This window comes from Eptesicus fuscus, chromosome 9 (genome assembly GCF_027574615.1).
Source record: "Eptesicus fuscus isolate TK198812 chromosome 9, DD_ASM_mEF_20220401, whole genome shotgun sequence".
Lineage (NCBI taxonomy): Eukaryota > Metazoa > Chordata > Mammalia > Chiroptera > Vespertilionidae > Eptesicus > Eptesicus fuscus.
In genome coordinates, this window is record NC_072481.1 from 94,570,499 (window position 1) to 94,590,511 (window position 20,013).

Consider the following 20,013-nt stretch of genomic DNA (forward strand, 5'->3'; position numbering starts at 1 on the left):
AGGCATTTTCTCACATAAATGTAATACAAACATTAAAATCAGGAAATTCACCATGATAAACTGCTACCAACTAACCATCAGATCTGATTGGAGTTTTGCCAATTGAGTGAATCCTACACTGTACAGGGTTGGGCAAAAGTGGGTTTACAGTTGTGAATACACGAAACAGAGTTTATTCTTGTATTATTATTTCTTAGTTATTGTATTATTGTACATACGAACAACTATAAACCTATTTTTGCAACACCTGCATATGAAAATGGTCTAGTTTATACTTATGCACTACATTCACTTGTTGCATTAGAAAATTTTGAAGGCAGATTTCTGTTGGAATAGTTGAAAAATTTGTGGGAAATAGTATACATGGAAGATTGGAAGATTCTTTTGTGGCAAATTTTTTACTATGGTAAAAAAATATATATAACAAAATTTATCATTTTAAACATTTTTATTTTATTTTTTAATAAATGTTTTTATTTTTTAATTACACTTAAAATTCAATATTATATTAGTGTCAGGTGTACAACATAATGATTAGACATTTATATAATTTTATGAAGTTATCCCCTGATAAGTTTAGTGCATGTCTGACACAATATATTGTTACTACAATATTATTGACTAAATTTCCTATACTGTATTTTACATCCCCATGACTGTTTTTATAACTAACAATTTGTACTTCTTAATCCCCTTCACCTTTTCCACGCAGCTCTCCAACCTCTTCCCATCTGGCAACCATCACTTTGTTCTCTGTAATTATGAGTTTGTTTTTTTTGTTTATTCATTTATTTTGTTTTTTAGGTTTCACATAAGTGAACTTATATGGTATTTGTCTTTCTCTGTCTGACTTATTTCATTTAACATAATACCCTCTAGGTCCTCCATCCATGTTGTCACAAATGGTAATATTACATTTTTTATGGCTGACTCATATTCCATTTTATATGTGTACCACTTCTTTATTCAGTGCTCTCTCAGTGGGTACTTAAGTTGTTTCCATATCTTGGCTAGTGTAAATAATACTACAGTGAACATAGGGATACATATCTCTTTTCAAATTAGTGTTTTGGATGTCTTTAGATAAATACCCAGAATTGGAATTGCTGGGTCATATGTTAGTTCTATTGTTAATTTTTTTAGGAACCTCTGTGGTGTTTTCCATACCACTGCACCAATTTACAATCCCACCAACAGTGCATGAAACTTCCCTTTTCTCCACTTCGTAACCAACACTTAATGTTTGATGGTTTATTGATAATAGCCATTCTGACAGATGTGAGGTGGTTTTAGTATACATTTCTTTGATGATTAGTAAAGTTGAGCATCTTTTCAAATATAGGCCCTCTTTGGAGAAGTGTCTATTCAGGTCCTCTGCCCATTTTTAAATCAGATTGTGGGGGTTTCTGGTGTTAAGTTGTATGAGTTCCTTATATATATTATATCCTTATCAGATGTATCATTGGCAAATATCTTCTCCCACTCATTAGGTTATCTTTGTGTTTTGTTGATGGTTTCATTTCCTTCCATATACAAAAAGGTTTTAATGTGATGTAATTCCATTTGGGTTTTTTGTGTTTGTTTTGTTTTTGTTTTGTTGTTTCCCTTGCCTGAGGAGAGTTATCCAAAAAAATATTGCTAAGAGCAATGTTAAAGAGTTTATTGACTTTGTTTTCTTCTAGGAGTTTTATGGTTTCAGGCCTTCTATTTAAATCTTTAATCCATTGTGAGTTTATTCTTGTATATCTTGTGAGAAAGTTTTATTTTATTACATGTATCTGTCTAATTTTCCCAGTACCTTTTATTGAATAGACTGTCCTTACCCCGTTGTATATTCTTGCCTCCTTTGTCATAGATTAATTGATCATGTAGGCATGGGTTTATTTCTACACTGCCTATTCTCTTCCACTGTCTATTCTATGCCTGTTTTTATGTTAGTATCATACTGTTTTGATTACTGTAGTATAGTTTGATATCAGGTAGTGTGATGCCTCCAACTTTGTTCTTCTTTCTCAAGATTGCTGTGGGTATTCAGGGTCTTTTGTGGTTCCCTGTGAATTTTAGGATTATTAGCTCTAGTTCTGAGGAAAGTGTCATTGGTATTTTGATAGGGATTACATTGAATCTATAGATTGATTTCAGTTTTGTGGACATTTTAATGGTGTCAATCTTCCAATTCATGAGCATGGTTTATTCTTCAATTTATTTGTATCTCCTTCAGTTTCTTCTTCATCCTATCTAATAATAGACAAATATGCAAATTGACCATACCTACAACACACCCATAAGCCACACCCACAAGCCATGCCCACCATCCAATCAGAGCGAGTATGCAAATTAACCCAAACCAAGATGGCTACAGCCACAGAGAGCAAGCTTTCCCAGGTAACAGAGGAAGCCAAGCTTTCTGCCAGCCGTTGCAGGCCTAAGCCTCCACTCAAGCTACAAAGTTTTAATTATAGAAGATAAACAAATTCAAACAAATGGTGGCAGAATGGAGCTTGAGAGAGCAGGCCAGGGTTGCCGCCGGCAACAGGGAAAGCAAAGCTTTCCACACACCCTGGCTGGGCCCACCCGCTTAAGGCAACAAAGTTTCAATTATAACCCCAACACAAATGGCTTCGGGCCTCGGAGGGAGCCCCAGGCTTGGCTCTGCTCCAGGCTACAAAGTTTCAATTGTAGAAGGAAAATAAATTCCAGATACCAGGGCCTCCGCTTGCGTTGCAAGGGGGGATGGCCGGCCTGCAAACCACCACAGGCCCCTTGCTCAGGCCGCCCCACGCCCCAAGGGTACCCCACCCTGATCAGGGACGCCCTTCAGGGCAAACCAGCTGGCCCCCACCCCTGTACCAGGCCTCTGTTCTATCTAATAAAAGAGTACTATGCAGATTGATCATCACTGCAACACACAATATAGCTGCCCCCATGTGGTCAAAGATCCTGCCCCCATGTGGACACAAGATGGCCACCACAAGATGGCCAGCAGGAGAGGGCAGTTGGGAGGCACCCGGCCTGCAAGGGAGGGCAGTTGAGAGGGACCAAGCCTGCAAGGGAGGGCAGTTGGAGGTGATCAACCCTGCAGGAGAGGGCAGTTAGGGGTGACCAGGCCGGCAGAGGAGGGAAGTTGGGGGCAAACAGGCTGGCATGGGAGTGGTTAGGGGGTGATCAGGCTGGCAGGCAGAAGCGGTTAGGGGCAATCAGGAAGGCAGGAAGGCGACCAGTTGGGAGCCAGCAGTCCTGGATTGTGAGAGGCAGGCAGAAGTGGTTAGGGGCAATCAGGAAGGCAGGCAGGCAAGCAGTTGGGAGCCAGCAGTCCTGGATTGTGAGAGGGATGTCCGACTGCCCGTTTAGGCACGATCCCAGGGATAGGGCCTAAACAGGCAGTCGGACATCCCTTGAGGGGTCCCAGATTGGAGAGGGTACAGGCTGGGCTGAGGGACAACCCCCCTCCGTGTACGAATTTCGTGCACCGGGCCTCTAGTTGTCTTATATTTTTCCAAGTACAAAGGTCATTTTCTCATCAGTTAAACTCATTCTTAGGTATTTTTTATGCAATTTTAAATGGGATTGTTTTCTTAATTTTTCTTTCTGATAGTTCCTTATTGTTTTTATAAAATGCAATCAATTTATGGATATTAATTATGTATCCTGCTACTTTACTGAATTCATTTATTAGTTCTAATTTTTTTTTTTTGTGTGGAGTCGTTAGGGTTGTCTCTGTGTAGTATTATGTCATTTGCAAAAAATACAATGACAGATTTACTTCTTTTCCAGTTTGGATGAATTTTCTTTATTTTCTTCTCTGATTGCTGTGACAAGGACTTCCAATACTATGTTAAATATAAGTGGTAAAAGTCGACATTCTTAACTTGTTATCGATCATTAAAAAAAAATGCTCTTAACTTTTCACCATTGAGTATGAAGTTAGTTGTGGCTTTGACATACGTTACATTTATTATGTTGAGGTACATTCCCTCTATTCCCACGTTGCTGAGATTTTTTATCATAAATTAATAGTTTGAGTATAAGTGTTAGTTCTTCTTTGAATGTTTGGTGAAATTCACCTGTGAAGCTAGGACTTTTGTTTCTTGGGAGATTTTTGATTACTGACTGAAATTTATTAATAATTATTGATCTGCTCATATTTTCTTCTTCATTCAGCTTTAGGAAATTATATATTTATAGGAATTTATCTGTTTTTTCCATGTTCCATTTGTTAGCATATAATTGTTCATAGTATTTCCTTATAATTTTTATATTTCTGTGGTGTCAGTTGTCACAAGCTTTTTCACTTGTGTCCTTTCTCTGTATATTTTTTTGATGAGTCTGGTTAAATGCTTATCAATTACACTCATCTTTTCAAAGAACCAGCTGTTTGTTTCATTCATCTTTTGTATTGTTTTTTTAGGTCTATTTTGTTTCTTTCTGCTCTGACCTGTAGTATTTTCTACCTTCTACTCACTCTCGGCTTTTCTTTTTTTAAAAATTTTAAGTGTAAGACTAGATTATTTGAGATATTTGTTGTTTCTTCCGATACACCTGTATTGCTATTAATTTCTCTCTTAGAACTCCATTGGCTGTGTCCCATAGATTAGGGGTCCTTGTGTTTTAATTTTCACTTGTCTCAAGGGATCATTTGATTTCTTCCTTGAACTCATTGTTAATCTATTCATTGTTGAATAGTGTGTTATTTATCTTTTTGTGTTTGTGTGTTTTTTAGTTTTGTTATTGTAATTGATTTCTAGCATCATACCATTGTGTTTGGAGAAGATGCTTGAAATTATTTCAATCTTCTTAAATTTGTTGAGAGTTGCTTTGTGGCCTTACACATGGTGTATCCTGGAAAACATTCAGTGTGTGCTTGAAAAGAATGCATGTTCTGCTGCTGTGGGGTGAAATGTCCTAAAAATTGATTAAATCTTTCTGGTCTAAAATGTCATTTAAGGCTATTATTTACTTACTAGAGGCCTGGTGCACGAATTCATGCATGGGTAGGGTCCAGCCAGCCCCCCGCCTTTGGGGCAGATTGGGCCTGGCCGGCTGGGGGGTGGGGCTGCAGGTGGTTGGACGGCTGGCCCCAGCCCATGTCAAACTCCTGGTAGAGGGGACAATTTGCATATTAGCCTTTTATTATACAGGATTGATTTTTTTGGTCTGTATGATCTATATATTGATGTCAATGGGTGTTAAAGTCTCTTACTATTAGTGTGTTACTGTGGATCCCTCCCTTTACTGTTGCCAATATTTGCTTTATATATTTACATACCCTTATATTGGATGTATAAATGTTTACAATGGTTATATCCTCTTTTGAGATAGATGACTTTATCATTAAAAAATGTCCTCCTATGTATCCTATTATAACCTTTGTTTTAAAGTCTATTTTATCTGATATAAGTATTGCTACCCCAGCTTTCTTTCCTTTCCATTTGCATAAGATATCTTTTTTTTATCCCTTTATTTTCAGCCTGTGTGTATCTTTCTATCTGAAGTTAGTCTCTTATAGGCAGCATATGTATGGGTCTTGTTTTCTTATCCATTCAGCCACCTATGTTTTTTGATTGGAGCATTTAATTCACTTATTTAAAGTAATTATTGATAGGTATGTAGCAATTGCCATTTTATCATTTATATTTTTACCTTTCTTCTTCATAAAGATACCTTTAACATTTCTTGTAATACTGGTTTGATGTTGATGAACTCCCTTAGCTTTTTCTTATCTTGGAAGCTCTTTTATCTCTCCATCAATTCTAAATGACAGCCTTACTGAATAGAGTAGCCTTGGTTGTGTAGGTCCTTGATTTTTACCAATTTGAATGTTTTGTGTAAATCCTCTCTGGCCTGCAAAGTTTCTGTTGAGAAACCAGCGTATAGTCATATGGAAGTAGGTAACTAACTGCTTTTTTCTTACTGCTTTTAAGATTCTTTCTTTGTCTTTAACCTTTGGCATTTTGATTATGATGTGTTTTATGTGAGACTCTTTGGGTTCATCTTGTTTGGGACTCTGTACTTTCTGGTGTTGTATGTTTACTTCCTTCATCAAGTTAGGAAACTTTTCAGTTACTATTTCTTCAAATGAGTTTTCAATCTCTTTCTTTCTTCTTCTTCTTCTGGTACCTCTGTGATGTAAATGTTGTTATGCTTGATGTTGCCCCAGAGGTCCCTTAGACTATCCTCACTTTTTAATTTGTTTTTCTTTTTGCTGCCTTGTCTTCCAAATCACTGAGTCAATCCTCTTCTTTAACTAATTTTCTTTTGGTTCCCTCTAATGTATTCTTCATTTCAGTTATTGTATTCTTCATTTCTGACTGGTTCTTTTTTATGGTTTCTGTCTCTTTGTTGAAGTTCTCGAGGACATCATCTCCTCTTCCCTTAAATTCAGTGAGCGTTCTCTGTATCTGGTAGATTGCTTGCCTCCATTTTGTTTCATTATTTTTCTGGTGTTTTGTCCTGTTCTGTGGGGCCCAGTGGCACAGTCTCCCTAGTCACCTGAGCCAGGTGCTCCAGAGGTGTCCCTTGTGTGGGTTATTGTGACTTCTTGTTTTATTTGAGTCTTGGTTGCTTTTGGCACATCAGTGGGTGAGATTCACTAACCAGCTGTGAGGATTTGCTGTGACTACAGCAGACAAGCTGTTAGGCAGGGGCTGACACCATAGAGTGTGATTCACTTTGCAGGACTCTGGTGTTTGCTAAGTCCATCCTTTGGCTGTGTTGTGTGTGCCATTAATTGGGTGATGCTCTGGTGTGATCTGAACCTGGCCATTGAGTTTGTTGGTTTTGGGGTCTCTTGGGATCCACTGCACTGCAGGTAAAGGTCAGTTCCTGCCAGGGCCTGGCTCAGGACCACCTGGTGGGACCTACAAAGTGTTGGGCTGGCTTGGAGCTGCCTTCTAGAGACTGTGCTTCAAACTGAGTCCAGCTACCATGATTATGGGGGCTTACGGCTGCTTAGCAAAGTATGCATGGCACATGGAGGCCAGTCACTGCTTTTTAAGGGCTGTGGACCTTTGAGAATTTTAAAGAAGTCCACAGTACAGGGTGAAGCTAACTGTTTGTGTGTAACAGACCCTGAAAGAGTTGGGTGGGACAGGATCTCAAGAAATCACCAGGGTGGGCAAGCAGTGTGATCCAGGTTATTGGAAACTGTTAAGTTCCAAAAATTGTGATGGATGAATATATAAATTCTTATTTCTTAATGAAATATTTGTGCTAATAAAACAAAGACTTTAGCATAATGAAAGTATTTACTGGTATATTAGGAAGGAGAGAAAAGTATTTACTGGTATATTAGAAAGGAGAGAAAAGTGGATGAGCATTTTTTCTGGTCAGAATTCTTTTGTTCTTAAGGGACTGAAATTGGACTCACAGTGGCCTCAGGGACACTTGGGTCTGGGATCTGGAACTCTGTCATTCTTCCCTACCTTTTGGCTCTACTGCTCTTGCAATGCGATCTACATTCCTTTAGCATGTCCCTGTGACAGAGGATGTCATTGATAGTGTTTCTGAGGACACACGTAACACAGTCAAAGAGGACTAGAACCCTTTTTGATAGCTATCCACTTAAGAGAAATCCTAAGGAAGGATCCTAGCTGTCCCCACTGGGTCCCGTGATCACCTCTAGACAAATCACTGAAGCCAGGGCATGGGCCATGTTTTGAGGCATTGTCCTGTTGTCAGGGAGAGAGAATTCTATGTTTGGAAGAAGCAGGGGCCTCCACCAACATGGGAATGTTATTTCTCGAATAAAGGCAAAAAAGTGGTACTAGGTAGACAAAACAATATGTTCATTATAGCCAAGAGTATGCCATGTGCTGCACACCCATTCATTTTCATTTCAGGGCAGGGGATGCTGTTCACGGAGGAGGAAGGAGGTACAGTGAAGTACCCTCCAAGGTTGCTCAGCAGTGAGTGGTAGAGCCAGGGTCTACGACTGCATTTCTCTGAAACAAAAGGCCTTTTATATTGTACTTCTCATCCTTCAAAAGCTTTGCAAGGTGATGGCGTGCATGCAAACAGTGAAGACACCTTATAAGCAAACAACTTGCCCAATTAATCCTGGGCCTGCATGCCTCGGGAAGGAGAAGCCCCAACATAATGCAAAGAGAGACCAAGATTCTTATCCTCGGCTTTTGAACATCCGAGGCCCAAGTTCTGATGAAAACATGAGATCAGAAGGATCTGTGAAGGATAATTTTCACTACGTGTTGTTTTGGTCTGTCACTGGAAGCATATCCCATCCTGCCCAGTGGCACTACTCCTAGTTCCAGGAGCCCATCCCATCCTGGAGCCTTTAGCTATAAGGAAAGGAGGTAGGACTGGTGTCCACTAATTCACCAGTGTGTCCTCAGTGCTGACAGTAGCTGGCTTGCAGTGGGTGCTCTATAATATCTATTACTGAGCCCCAATGGAGACTGAAAGGCCGCTTGTCAGAACGTCCTTCCACGAGTGTCCACTGTCAACCTAATTTCCCCATGTTAGGTGAGCAGGAACTCCTCCAGCATGGTTCCCTCTCACATGGTGGTGACAGCTCTGGGAAGCCACCATGCTTCCTATCCCAGGAGCTACTGAGGAGGGATGATAAGGACCTGAGTTGACACAAAGGCTTGGAAATGGAGAGGATAGACTGACCCAAGGAAGACAGAACTGGACTTGGTGAACAGTTGGATATAGAGAGTGAAGGAGAACTTGATTAGTAGAGCCATCAAGTGAGACAGAAAACTTGCTTCCCTGCCATCATTTTCACTGCTGTGTTGTGTGTGCTTCAAGGAAGGTGAGAGATACTTTCTCTGAACTTGTGGGCTTGCGCTAACCTCGTATTGCATGCCTTTCATATTAGACACACTGGTCAATATCTGAACATGCTCACTTTAGCTGTTTTCAGATCTGTTGTCACTTCTCATTCCTGCTACTGTTTTGAAAATATCTGTTGTAATTTTCATTGGAAAAGCTTATAAAATGTGTTACCATCTATATACTTAGAATTGGCACAAATATTTGCTCTTGAAGTCTTTGACACCATTTAAGTGATTTTTACTTTGAATTTTTCAGAAAGATAGCACATTCATTTGAATTTGGGTTAGTGGAAGATACTCAGCCCCACATGCAATCCTGGTGAAAGTTAAGGTCATGTTTGACAATTAAATTCCCAATTGATCATTAGTATTGAGAAGGTGCCTTCATGACCACAGATGTTTTCTTCTAAGAACATTGCAGGGTGTGTGTTTGTTTGTTCAAAGGAGGGTGCATTGTTGATTTTTTTCCATTAGTGTTTTGTTTTGCTTTTCTCTTTCTCATTAATTAAGTACTAAGTCATGTTAAAAGGAAGCACTTTTACAATTAAAGTGATAGTAGCATAAACTAAGCAGGCAAATTCTTGTCTTGACTAATTTTCTGTCATTCATCTTATTAGATTTTGAAAAGAGAGTTGTAAGAGTAGCCTGCAACCATGTAAGAACCACTGTCTACTGCATGGGGTGGAGCCAGACAAGGGAAATACTGATCATAGTTTGCGGTACTGTATCTACATTTTCAGTAAAACCAACAAGGGTAACAATTATTATATATATATTAAAAGAAACACATTAGTGTTTCTAAAGTCCTCCTGGCTGACATAATGACATTTGTGTTCATTGTATTCTTTCCCTGATAGGGAAATGTTTTGTGATGGGTGGGATTTCTGAGCCTTGGCCCTTGAGGCTCAGAAGAGGGCTGTCAGAAGAGGAAGCGGTGTGTGGAGGTTTGCTGTGGATTCTGCATTCCTATGGCTGGGCTCAAGGCTGTGCTGGATTGCACATGGGAAAAGCACATCCTTCTAGTCAGGCATTTCTGAGGAACAGATTTTCCCATGATGCACTTCTCAGGGTCTTTAGGGGGTAGTTAGGAGAAGGAAATCATGTGGCCATGCATCTCTCCTCTGGGGATTTCACACCTGAAGGTGTGCACAGGTGAACCCAGCGTCCCTTCCTCGACAGAGGATCACAGCATCTGTTCTCCGGCCTGGGAGCCCCTGATAGCTCCACCTCCCGCCTTACCAGCTTGCTACCTGTTTCCTTTATGTCCCTACCAAGTGAGTGAAATCTAAGCTGCCAAGTGGCTCCCAGACAGTCATCCGCCACATAGATCTGTCACTGGAGCTAGGAAATCACACTGTGAGAAGCCTGCAGAGAGCCTATTCCTGAATATAGGTACCATGAGAACTTTCTGGAGATACTCTTCGAAAGTATACACTTAACATTTAGTAATAAAAAGATTTGGTGTTTTCATATAAGCTTCAATTTGCCATTGAAAGAGTTTTCCCCCTCCTCACTCCATCCTTTCTTTCTTCCTTGTGTTGTGCCCTCCCCGCTCTCTCTGGAAATTTAAGCCATACTATCATTTTATATTTATAACTTCTAAGATACTTGGGGTTTTCACCCATTAAAAAACACACACACACACAAACTATAATGGCCTACAGTGAAGTGGCCCTTTCCTGAGGCAGTGGGTTTTGAATTATTAGCAGGTGCAGGATCTAATTTGAGCCCTGATGTCTTCCGTGTCTTGGAGGCTGAGGTAGCCCTCACTATGTGTCATGTACAATTGATGCTCTCTGCCCACTTCATTTTTCTCTCAAAGCCAAACTCATCTAAGGGAATGAAAGGGCATTCTCTTGTCCTTGAGAAGTGTGGGCTCTAACTGGGTGACGATAAGAACACATTCTTTACAAATATATACAAATAGATTGTGCTATTGTGCAACTCTTTTATATCAGTACTGAGGCAATAGCACCATAATCAAGACTGGAGTGGTATCCGTAGAAAGGTAGACTTAAACAAGCCACAGTGGGAGTTATGAATGGTAGTTAAGAAGACGGAAAGCATTCCAACTGGATGGAATGGCATGAGAAGAGGCATGGAGGCAGGAGTTATTAAACTCTATGTGGGCAGCGGGCAAGCAAGTAAGCTGGGTTGGACCAGCCTGACCACATTTGTGTGCATGAAGAGATACCTGCACCTACTGTACCCTCTGCTTCCCACACTTACTGTCTAGGTCTTAGCTTAGGCATCCTCCTCTGGCTCACACCCCACCTTCAGCCAAGTCCTGCTGAGTGCCCTCGCTGGTCCTCTAATAGCACCCTGTCTGCCTTCTGCTATCATTGATACACTCCATCATGGTGGCCACTAGTCTCCAAGCCTCTAAGGACAAAGACCATGTCTTACTTACTCATGCCTGTGTCATTGGCTCCTGGCTTAGCTTAGTGCCTAGCACTTAGTAGGTACTCAGTACATATTTGTGAGGGAGAAGGAAGGGGGGTGCATAGATAAAGTTGGCCAAATGGGGAGGTACAGACAACAGAAAGCCCTGAACTATGGCTGAGACTCTCATACAGAACTGGAGCACTAGTCCTGGAATTGCCACCTTCCCACCAGAGCCCCTTGTAAGACCTCGATGTATTTTACTCCCATAAAGCAAGAGAAACTCCAGTTACATTCTTGGGAGTGGGACATCTTAGCTGAGTTAAAATCAATCAAAATACAGCAGTTGCATAAGCACACACCTCTTTGCACCAGTGCTGTCTTTTAGAAAGAATGGTAGGTTTTGTGGATAGAGCACGGTTATGGGTCCATGAAAAACACAGCACAGAAACACTAGGGCTCGTGCAGAAGCCACTGTGTGTTTGAATCCCTTCCACTGCCGTTCTTTGCAGAAGAGAACAACCTCTGGTCTTCTTTCCTTTTTTCCACCATTGAGTTAATTATTCGAGTCCTGTTTCCTAACAATAAAACGTAAGTAGAGACCACTTGAAAGTAGAACCTCTCTAATAGTTTCTCAGTGATCCTGATAGAAAGAAGAAAGCAAGGGAAATATTGACCAATGGACAACTCTTACAGAAGATGTTTGGGAGGCCTCCCCATAAAATTGACTGTGTCCTCCCCACCCATTCTGCTCATTTCCACCTTGTGAGATATGGGTGTCATCTGAACCCTTCTCCATGAGACCTTTTGTAAATTGTTCAAAAACAAAAGACTCCTTTTCCCCCCACATAGGAACTACAGATTGGACTACTCACCTGACTCTGAGTTTGGGGATTTGTCAGCTGACATTTACAAAGGGCCCATTGTATGGAAAGCACAGAAGAAAAGTCCCTATTACTCTAACAAGTAACATGAACAGTCTTCTACATGAACAGTGTATAATGGATTTAAATTTTAGATTTTTTGTTATAGTTGATTATTTATTAACTGCAATGTAAGAGCTGAAACCCATCATTTAAAACAGCTATCATTAAATAAATAAATAAATAAATAAATAAATAAATAAATAAATACAGTTATCATTATTAATATGAATGAAATGGAGCAAGACTGGGAGCAAATGGAGACAAAGGAGTTTCCATTTCAGTAGTGATCCAAAAGACCTGTACACACCTAAGTTCCATACACACACACACCTTTGCACAATGCTGACTTTTAGAAATTAGGGTAGGTCTTGTGATTCAAACAGTGCTCCCTGAACCTAAAAATTATATCCTGTCTCTCTTTCTAGGAGCAGAAACTCCTGCCTTCTCAGGAAACTCTGGGTCATCCCTCTCTCCTCTGCCATCAGTCCTTCTTTACAGCTCCTTCCCATCAGCATCTTGACACTTTCAAATTCAACCATCTTTTTTAAATGTACCCCTCCCAAACACTCATTCCCTCCAGACCCTGCCCTTCCTCTTGTGCCAGAATGTACAAAGAGCTGCCTCTCCTCACTGTCTCCCCACTCACCTTCTTCCCTCTTCCCCTCAGGCCAGTCTGTCTCTGCCCCAAGGCCTCCATCAAAGCCACTCTCTAACATCCCCAGGGGCCCAAACCCGAGGGTCCTGTTTCAGTTCTCCCCAGCCCCTGGTAGTGAAGACCCTTCTCCCTTGGCACACACCTCTCCCCCATTCTCCTGCAGTCTGCAGTGTGCCTGGCTCTTCCCAGTCAGCTCCTCAGTCTGCCCGGAGGGTGGCTTCCTCTATGGAGGGTATGGCAGCAGGCATGTCTGTGGTTGTTCAGAAGGCAGAGTGGAAGGAGGAGATGGGGGGCAGGAAGCACTGGGTATTCAGGGCAGGTGGGCAGATTAGAAACCCTGAGGCAGAGCTAGGGCTTGGTGGACAGAGCCCTAGCAGGCAATGTGGAGGGAGCAATTGGGGAGGGCCTTGGTCAGTCAGCCTGCGGTTTGTAATGCTCTGTAATGTTCTTGATGGTAATGAGCTTCTCCTTCATTGTTAGTTTTGTTTTTCCCAGTTAATTTAGCACATAATTTAAATTCCAATCCTTCTACAAGGAATTGTCAGAGAACCCAGCAATTTCCTCCCTTCCACCCTCCCTTCCCCTCCATTTTCACATCCTCTCTGCTTGAAAAATTGTGTGGCCCTCTCCACCTGCAAATGTATGTATGCTCTTCTTGGTCAGTTGTCCTCATTTACCTCAAGCTAAGTATTTGCTCTACTCTGTTTTTCTGTTCTCTCTGGAAACCCCATTGCACTCTGTTACACTGGCATTTAGCTCCATGTTTCTAAATAACATTTTTATTGCAGCCTCTTGATTTTTTTTTTTCTTCTAGACATTATCTATTGGCCTCCTCTTATTCAAGACAAGGGTGTTTGTTTGTTTGTTTTCTTTTCCTTCTCTTGCCCCATCCCTCCTTTCCCTTAATATTCTATTTTTATATTATTTTATTTTTTTCTATTGTTATATTTAAATTTAGGTTAGCTTAGTGTTACATTATCATGACTGATCAATGTTATTCATTCTAGTAAAACCACAATTACATTTTCTTTTCTTCACAGTTGTCGTTTTTTTACCAAAGAGCTAACAATTGTCATCTTACTTCATTTGCCTTATCTTCTATATATTTATCACTAACTACCCCAAACTCTGCTCCAGCTTGTGAGTTATTCTATCAGTCATGTCTTTCTGTAGCGGCCCTTCTGGAACCTTTTGGCCTGACCTGCCTTCATGTTTGTCTGGAGGGTTCTCTTAGCCACTCTCCTGAGTTGTATCCCCTATTTTCTGGCATCTTTTTAAAAAATTCCTTTGTTTGTTGAAGCAAAATCTTAATGAAGTTCAAGTCTAGTCCCATCCATTATTTTGAGGGGGCTCCCTTTTTGTCTGAAAATGCCCATTCTTTTGCTCTGATCAATTTTCTTGATTTATTTTTAGGTAATTATTTGCTCTGCTCTGTTTTTTCTATACTCTCTGGAAAGCCCATTATACTGACCTCTTGAGGCCATCTTCTGATTTTTTATCTTCCTTCTGTTTTTTTCATATCTACAGGGTTTTTTTCTACTTTCTGGGACATTTCCTCAACTATATCCTTAAAAATCTTCTCTTGAACTTTTAATTTCTGAATTGTGTTTAATTTCTAAAATCTTTTAAAATTGTTTTTGTTATATAATATCTTGTTTTTGTTTCTTTGATATCTTTCGTTATGTCTCTGAACATATTAATGGTGGTGCATGTGAGTTTATGGTTTTGTTTTGTTTTAAATTATTTTTCTTGATTGTTCTATTTCCTTCAATTTGCTGTTTTTCAATTTCTTTGTTGTGATTTATGTCTTTCATATCTGTGGTTTTGCTCACATGTCTGTCTGGTAATCTTGGTTTTCTGCTCATGTTTAAAAACTGAATTGGGAATTCCTGGAAACATGGAGATTGTTGACTGTGGCCCTATAGGGAGACTTGGACATTTAGGTGGAGAACCTCTGACAACTGGAGAAGCGTTCCCAGTCTCCTCCCTGCAAGGAGACAAGCCTGCCAGCCAGCACCCTAGGTTGCTAGGCAACCCCAACATATAGTTTACATACTTAATCCTTCCCTGATTTCAGCACGGTGATCCCACCCTTCAATCCTGGGACCTTCTTCTCCAGAAAGGGTGAGGCAGCTGCCAAGTACTGTGGTATCTCAGAGGTAACTGGGCATCAGACTATGTCTCCAGTAGAGCTGTAATCAGCTCACACTTCCTAAAAATTTGGGGGCTCCTGCAGGTGTAAATTGGGTTAATTCTTGGCTTTACCACCGCTGGCTTTGGAGTCTGTTTTCTGGGGCTCCTGCTAAGTTCTTGAACACTCATTCAGCTGCTGTCCACCTTCTGGGATTTGGTTCCTCTTTTCTCTCCTGTTCTTTTAGCCCTTAAGGGTTTATTCCTTTTTTGAAAGGAATCTTGGAAGGAGCAAAAGTGTGTGCAAGTGGCCATCTTTATCCAGAACCTAATAATTCTCCAGGACTAGTTATGTCATTTGCTAAATTTTAGCCTCCGGTAATCTATCTCTATATCTGTGTCCTAATGAAATAGTGTTTCTTAAAATAATTTCTGAGAGCTTTGTGATTTTCCGGTTGCTATACGTAGCTGTGTCTTTTCAACTGGATGTACCCAGTGACTGGTGTTCCTTAAAGGGGTTCCTAGTTGGAAATCTTAATAGCACCCAATCTTGCCTTAATATGCTTAAGTCTGCTATTCTTCAGTGCTTTTTAATGCTTATTAGAAGCCAACAATTTATTTTAAAAATTGAATTATACAGGATCCCTGCTCAGTGAGCTGTTGATCTAAATTAGTGGTTAGCAATCCCTGTTAATTAGTTATATCCTTTACTCCCTGTCAAGGTATCATCATTTCATGAACATGGAGCTGTGCTTTGAGTCATAACATTACTTGTTAGGACAAGTTAGCTGTTACCTTCTACTTGTTAATACAAGTGCTTCATATATTGTTGTAACTGAATGGTTTTTGGCCTTTAGCCGAAACTTTTGCTTACTGCCCTCATATAGATCTAGTAGAAATTAGAAAGTGGTTTTTGCCAACTCAGTCCTGCTTTGAGCCATTTCCTGGTTGCAGTTGATTATTCAGTGCAGCTATATTATTCATTGAGGCAGTGCCATGCCCTTAGAGATGGCTGGACTGTACATAGCCTTTGCAAAGTGGCAGCCCAGCAGGCAGCATTCAGACAGAGAAGGCCTGCATGCCGGGAGCTCATGTGCCCAGGAAGCCTCAAACTCAGGTCTAACTTGCAGATTTCTTCTTTCATCTTTTCCATTTCAGTTACTGTTACAAATTTTACATGTTAGCATATGACTGTGGAGCAATCAAAGAGAATCAGCAGTAGACAGGAAAATTAATGCTGGTCCAAAGATGCAAGCTGTTGGTGTGAAAGGAGATTTAGTTGAGGGGGAGGCTATACCATTAACTCACCCCCTAAAGCAGGGTGGGCAACCTGTGGCCTCCAGGCCAAACCCCACCTGAGGTCTGATTTTTACTGTCCTCTAAGGAGATTTTTATAGTTCTAGGGTAGTTAAAAAAAAAAAAAAAAAAAAAGATGCTGCGAAGTAAGAAGAAAGAAAAAGAGGAAGAAGGAGAGAAAGGAAGAAAGTTCAATAGAGGCTATATGTATGTGATCTATTAAGCCTCAAATATTGACTTTTTGGCTCTTTACAGAAACAGTATGCCCACCCCTGGTCTAGACACCATGGCTTAGCCTCATCCCTTTCCTGTCCACACACTCCTTCCCCAGTCCTGGAATGTTCTCCAAGTTTTCTTAAGGCTTTAGCAACTTAAATATGAATGTGTGTTTATGTGTGGTTTCCAAAAAATGTAATTATAGATAGATCTGAGTCATCAGTTCTCAAGTGTGTGACATCTAAGCATATTTACCAACATAAAGGCTGGCATTAGGTATATGAGTACACATAAATCAGCATGGTAGACTACGTGCCTAGCTACAATGGGGGAAATATAGCAAAATTATGAGCAGTATTTTTATAAACCCTTTGGGCTTAGTTGGAAATACTTTCAGAAAGGTAGATGTTGAACTTGTTTCTCTTTGTAAGTATAAAATGTAAACAAAAATAAAATTAAAGTATGCTTTTACTAGTATGATACAAATATCCTCTTATTTACTGAAAGCCTAACCATAGAAAAAGTTTCACTTAAACAATTACCTTTGGAATTAGATAGGTAATTTTTTAAAGTTATGGCTTTACCAATTGTTCTTCCTCACTATGGATATTAGCCAAAATGTGGTCTTTGTCCATCAGAGATGTGCAGGTTCCTCATCACTGCAGGCTTTCTCACTTCACAGCATTTTCCTTGACATGCTCTAAGTTTAAGGCATCCACATACCATTTCCAGGTGAATTTTCCAAAACCTTAGCTCTGATCCTGCCAAATCAGTCCGATCAACAGTAAGAGATGAAACCAAAGAAGTAAGTTATCAAACATTCCTTTTTTAGTCAATTAATATGAAAGTCCTGGGAAATGCAGGTGGCCCAGTGTTGCTGGGCTCAACACATTGTGCTATAACTCTGTGCTGTGGGATCTTCTCATGGTTGCCTTGAGTGCATTGAAATTTAGCATACTCGTAACCTTATTACTTCTCCAATGATGAAATGGTATCCCTGTGCTGCCAAAGAGTTAATTGAGAATAGAACATTCAGATGAATGCTCAGAAATGAAGCTGTGAGGCCAGCTTCTGTCTCTAATACCCAACCTGTGTCCAAAATGGCCAACATGGAACATTCTGTGGCCAACATGGAACATTCATCTTCAATAGCACTTGTGGGTCACATCAATGAGTAATTAATTTAAAGCTCTATTCTTTTCTTTACTCCCCACTGTGACTCTGATCCAGGCCCACTGAATCCTTTTATCATAGGATTTATCTTCAGCTGATAAAGCAAACTAGCTCTGGGAATAAGCATTGAAGTCAAACATTACTTTGTAATTTCTTTCCCTTCTTTGCCAAATGTTTCATTTATAAGGATAATTCAAATTATATAGTATTTTCTGTTTGGGTATTAGATTTTTGAAATCCAGAGGTCAACAGTAAGCCAGTAGCTTTATTTCTTTAAAAATCGGGTACCTAGCATGGAATTCCAGTGAAAAGCTGGTCTTCAAGCTCATAAGCACATCCTGTGTAGTGCGCAGTGTAGACCTGAGGGGCCATTGTCGGGATCCTTAACTGTGGCAACTTAGATGTTTAAGGAAGGAATAACAGCATAGCTGAATTAAAGGAGACAGAGAGATGCTATTATACCCTCTCTTAGCAGGAAGTAAACCAATTAGTTGTGCACTTTTTAGAGATTTAATCATTTGAGATGTATTGAGGCCTGCTGCTGACTGTGTAGAGCAAGGGAATTCATATTTAATACAAAGGTGAAAGGGATGGTTAATTAGGTATGAAACTTATTCCATACTGGAGTGCATTGAATTTATAATAAATATCCATAAAACTACAAAAATTTAAAAAGGGGAAGGGGGAGACAGGAGAAATTAATTAATTCATAATAATTGACTTAATCAGGAATAGTCTAAAGAAGTTAAAAATATTTAAATTCCCTGAAAGTTGCCCAGTTCCTTATTTTGAATAGTCTGGTCATTTCTAAAGTCTTGCTTCTGAACCCATCATGATTTTCTTAAAAAGAAAGGGGGAGGGAGGAAGCCCTACCCTTTCTAAAGAGATCTGGAAAGGCTCTGAAAGTCACTATTCCCTAATAACATGGTTAACTGCAGCCTGGGCTCCTGTCATTAACGAGCTTACCTACTGCTGCAAGGAAAAGGCTGGGCTGGCCTGAGGGATCACACTGTGGCCAAATGCTCCCAAGCAATTAAAGGCTGATTAAGTGTTTATCTTCTTTACAGGTGGGAAGGAAAGAATGAAAATGAAGTGGGCAGATGTAAAGAGACCGGCAAAGTTCATGTGACTGTGGACCTCAAATACTACCGACCAACTGAAGTGGTAAGGTTTCCTGGCCACCCGGTGTGTGGCCACACTTGGCCGCTGTCTGGGAAAATGCTCACGGGATGCCAAAGCCAACCTTCAAGCTCCCCATCAGGCTATTCTGGTGTCTTTTAATGGGCTTGTTCCAAACCAGAGCCCAGTGAATTGAATTTGAGATGTTGTTCTCATCACAAAATCCATTGCTTTAAAAAGGAAAGCAGGGGTAAAACACACCCAAGGAAGTGGTGAGTCTATGGAAACAGAGACTCATATCATATGGCAGCTGTCATTGTGTTAGTCCCCTGCTTTGGTGCTGACCCCAGGTACCTACAGGATGTCTGACTTACAGGGCCCTCCATGGTCTGCAGGGTCTCAAGGTCTGGAAGGCTGCCTGCCTCCTCAGTGCACACAGGCACATGTGCACACACAAACTAAGCCCTAAGTGAACATTAACACGCAGCTCAAGTACTGTCTTTCTTTGATTTGTTTTCTAGACAATATACTACACTGCTGATGTCTCTGCTCCTTCCTTCTTATTGATAGTATATGTGATCCATAATTATATTATAACATCTATTATAACTTATATACTCATTTGTTTACATGTTTTTCTCCCTTTACAAAGCTGCAAACTCAGGATAAGGACTTTTAAAATATTTTCCATTGTAACAAAGTAGGTGCTTAATAAATGTTGATTGATGGGTAGATGGATGGATGGATGGATTTCTAAATATAGAGATTTCTGTGTTAAGAAATGACCTGTAGATTGTTAGATCATCCTCCTTTCCTAGATTTATAGAACCTTATAGTGTGGCATTGTCGCTTTAACACTTTAATATGGTCCACCTTCCATGGTGACCAAAACTCAACATGTTACATATACCTAAAGATAACAGAAATGGCATCTTCAGAGAGAAATGCTCAGACGTGATGGTTACCTAGTGACATACCCATTAACTGAAAATGGAATCCTGTGAACCTGTTTTACCTGTGTTTTGAACCAAATTCCTGTGTGTTGGACAACCCCTTAGAGATTAGGAAAACCCCAGTGAAGAAAGACTGAAAGTGCCTGTGTCATCAGTAACCACCCTTTAAAAACGTCTTCTTTCAAACAAAGGAAAAAACGTCATGCGCCCTGCAACCAGGAGGAAGTGAAAAGGAAAGATTAAGTAAGCAGTGGGCAAAGAGGGCTGTAGAGTGGAAGCTTTGTCCTGGCAGGGCGTGGCGGGGCCTCTGGCACTAGGAACAAAGGCTCCCTGTGCTGATGCGGGCGGGTCTGCGGAGGAGAGGACAGAGG

The 20,013-nt window shown here is 40.4% G+C and overlaps 1 protein-coding gene across 1 annotated transcript in view; it reads left to right on the top strand.

Annotated features, from left to right (window-relative positions):
- GMDS (GDP-mannose 4,6-dehydratase) overlaps nt 1-20,013 on the top strand; it is a 681,907-nt gene that overhangs the window by 570,404 nt on the left and 91,490 nt on the right. Inside the window, exon 9 of the mRNA XM_008158879.3 lies at nt 18,638-18,734. Coding sequence (XP_008157101.1) covers nt 18,638-18,734 — 97 coding nt within the window. The remainder of the gene's footprint in view (nt 1-18,637; nt 18,735-20,013) is intronic.